This window comes from Otolemur garnettii, unplaced genomic scaffold (genome assembly GCF_000181295.1).
Source record: "Otolemur garnettii isolate 467f Iridium unplaced genomic scaffold, OtoGar3 scaffold00018, whole genome shotgun sequence".
Taxonomy (NCBI): Eukaryota; Metazoa; Chordata; class Mammalia; order Primates; family Galagidae; genus Otolemur; species Otolemur garnettii.
This window is the reverse complement of record NW_003852413.1, coordinates 19709361-19712400: the sequence shown is the minus strand read 5'-3', so window position 1 is coordinate 19712400 and position 3040 is coordinate 19709361. Positions and strand designations below refer to the sequence as shown.

At 45.7% G+C, this 3040-nt stretch overlaps 1 protein-coding gene across 1 annotated transcript; it reads right to left on the bottom strand.

Annotated features, from left to right (window-relative positions):
• Window positions 1–378: 378 nt before the first annotated feature.
• Window positions 379–1569, bottom strand: GJC1 (gap junction protein gamma 1). The gene has a single exon (XM_012802996.1). The coding sequence runs from the start codon at window positions 1567–1569 to the stop codon at window positions 379–381; it is 1191 nt and encodes a 396-aa protein (XP_012658450.1).
• Between the last annotated feature and the right edge of the window lie 1471 nt (window positions 1570–3040).

Genomic DNA, 3040 nt, shown 5'->3' with positions numbered 1-3040 from the left:
TAAAAGTATAGTAACTACAGCAGTTCAATGTACAAATACAAAAAAGTTCTCATACTAAAAAAAAGGTACCATAATATTTTACATACAAAAACTGTTCAACGAGAATGATTTAAATATATCTATTCTTCTTCAGATCTGGAAGACACAAATGTAAAGTTCTGAAACTGTATTATTGCTGAGAACCTGTGTCCAGGAACACCGTGTTTTCCTCTTTCCCCCTCATCCCAGCCCTACCTTCAGAGTCCCCTGAGCTTGGACCATGAGCCAAGAGCATCCCTGAAGATAACCAGAGCCATATGTTTACTCAATGGAAGTCATTATTCAGTGGGCTGTTGCTTACCATAAACTATGAAAAGCATGTTTTAAGCCCAGCCAAGATTAAATCCAGACAGAGGTTTTCCCATCCCCTGATTTGCTACTAGCGCTGCTTTTGTTGGACCCAGCTTTGGACCCTACTTTGGCCTTTTTTCCCCGGGGACCATGGGGATTGTTTTGGTGACTATAGGCCTGTATTGCTAGATCCAAGCGTTCCTGAGCCATTCTAATCTCCCGCTGCAGAGTCTCCAGGTCAGCTGGGAGGTTCTCCTCATGGCTGCCATACTGTTGTTCCTGGGCAATGTTGGCTTTGTTTTGCTTGTAGGCGATCTTAGCATTGGACAATTCAGTGTATTGGATTTGATCTGGCTTGACAGCAATGTTATAGCCAGGGGGAGCAGATGGTGTATTCCAAGTGAAAGGATAATTATAAGCACCCGGATCTTCAAGTTCTCTCCTTTTACTGTTTAGTGAGTCTCGAATGGTCCCAAACCCTAAATGAAGCATCTCCCAAATGTTAAGCAACAGGCAAAGGCCTGTAACACCATACATTATCAGAAGGAAGATGGTCTTTTCAGTAGGTCTGGAAATAAAGCAGTCTATCTTATGAGGGCAAGGAAGTCTGCTGCACACATAAAATGGGTGGACTTGGAAGCCATAGAGAAAATATTGCCCTATCAGAAAACCCACCTCAAACACGGTCCTTGCAAGCAGCTGCAGCACATAGATTTTCATGAGTCCATCCTCCCGAATCCGTCGTCTACCATCATGCTTGGGTTTAGGTTGGGTCTGCTCTTTATTTTCCTTTTCACTTTCTAATTCCATTTCTGGATACATCATGGGATCCTCTTCATGGTCCTCTTCTGTTTCTTCCAGAGCCCGGTGTTGTTTCCAACGCATTGCATAGGGTTTGCTCCGAGCTGCCTTCTTGTCTGCTTCACCGTGCTCCATTTTGGCAATCTTATGAATGGCATAGCCCAGGTACATCACTGAAGGAGTGGCCACCAGGATGATCTGGAAAACCCAGAAGCGCACATGGGAGAGGGGTGCAAAGGCATCGTAGCAGACATTCTCACAGCCCGGCTGCTCTGTGTTGCACACAAATTTGCTTTGTTCATCATAATAGATGGACTCTCCTCCTACAGCTGTAAGAACAATCCGGAAGACAATCAAAACAGTGAGCCAGATCTTCCCCACAAATGTAGAATGGTTGTGAATCTCCTCTAGCAGGCGAGTCAGGAAGCTCCAACTCATGGTGACTGAATTGGTTTGCCCTGATAAAAGTGGAAAAATACCAAAGGAAAACCAACAAATATTAAAATCTTAACTTAATCTGTGGTATCTCTAGGAACTACTTTTTGCATACTTGAACTCTCTTCAAGTCTCATACTGGGACAAATGTTAGACTAAATAGCATCTCACTCTCCATTACCCTTAGGCAGGACTATTCACATCAGTCTATGAGCACTTGTTTGGGCCTACAGGCTCCTAGAAAGGTTGGTTTGCTTTAATATCTTCCCTAGTTTAAAAAGTAGAATTGTGGCAGGTGTGGTTCATCACAACTATAATCTCAGCACTTCGAGAACCTGAGGTGGGAAGATCCTCTGAGGCCAGAACTTCAACACCAGCCTGGGCAACACACCAAGATCCCATCTCTTTAAATTTCTTTTTTTTTTTGGGACAGAGTCTCATTATGTCTCCCTCAGTAAAGTGCTATAGTGTCATAGCTCATAACAACCTCAAACTCTTGGGCTTAAGCAATTCTCTTGCCTCAGCCTCCCAAGTAGCTGGGACTACAGGCGCCCACCATGATGCCCAGCTATTTATTGGTTACAGTGGCCATTGTTGTTTAGCAGGCCTGGGCCAGGCTCAAATCCACCAACCTTGGTATATGTGGCTGGCACCTACTCACTGAGCTACCAGCACTGAGCCTTTACATTTTTTTTTTTTTAAATCAGTCAGGGTTTGGTGCCCATAGCACGGCGGTTACAGCACCAGCCACATACACTGAGGGTAGCAAGTTCAAATTTAGCCAGGGCCAGCTAAAAAACGACAACTGCAGTAAAAAATAGCAGGGGTTGTGGCAGGCACCTGTAGTCCCAGCTATTTGGGAGGCTGAGGCAAGAGAATCACTTAAGCCCAAGAATTGGAGGTTGCAGTGAGCTGTATGCCACAACACTCTACTGAGGGCAACATAGTGAGACTCTATCTCAAAAAAAAAAAAAAAAAAAAAATCAGCGAGGTGCCAGGCACAGTGGCTCATATCTGTAATCCTAGCACTTTGGGAGGCCAAGGAGGGTAGATTTTGTGAGCTCAGGAGTTCAAGACCAGCCTGAGTTAGAGTGAGACCCTCACTCTAAAAACAGCCAAACATTATGGTGTGTACCTGTAGTCCTAGCTACTTGGAGGCTAAAGCAAGAAAATCACTTGAGCCCAAGAGTTTGAGGTTGCTGCGAGCTATTAGGGCACAGCACTCTACCAAGGGCATCAAAGTGAGACTCTGTCTTTAAAAAAAATCAACCAGGTGGCTCGGCGCCTGTGGCTCAAGCGGCTAAGGTGCCAGCCACATACACCTAAGGTGGAGGGTTCGAATCCCCAGCCTGGGCCCGCCAAACAACAATGATGGCTGCAACCAAAAAATGGCCAGGCGGCTCGGCGCCTATAGCTCAACGGGCTAAGGCGCCAGCCACGTACACCTAAGGTGGCGGGTTCGAATCCCCAGCCC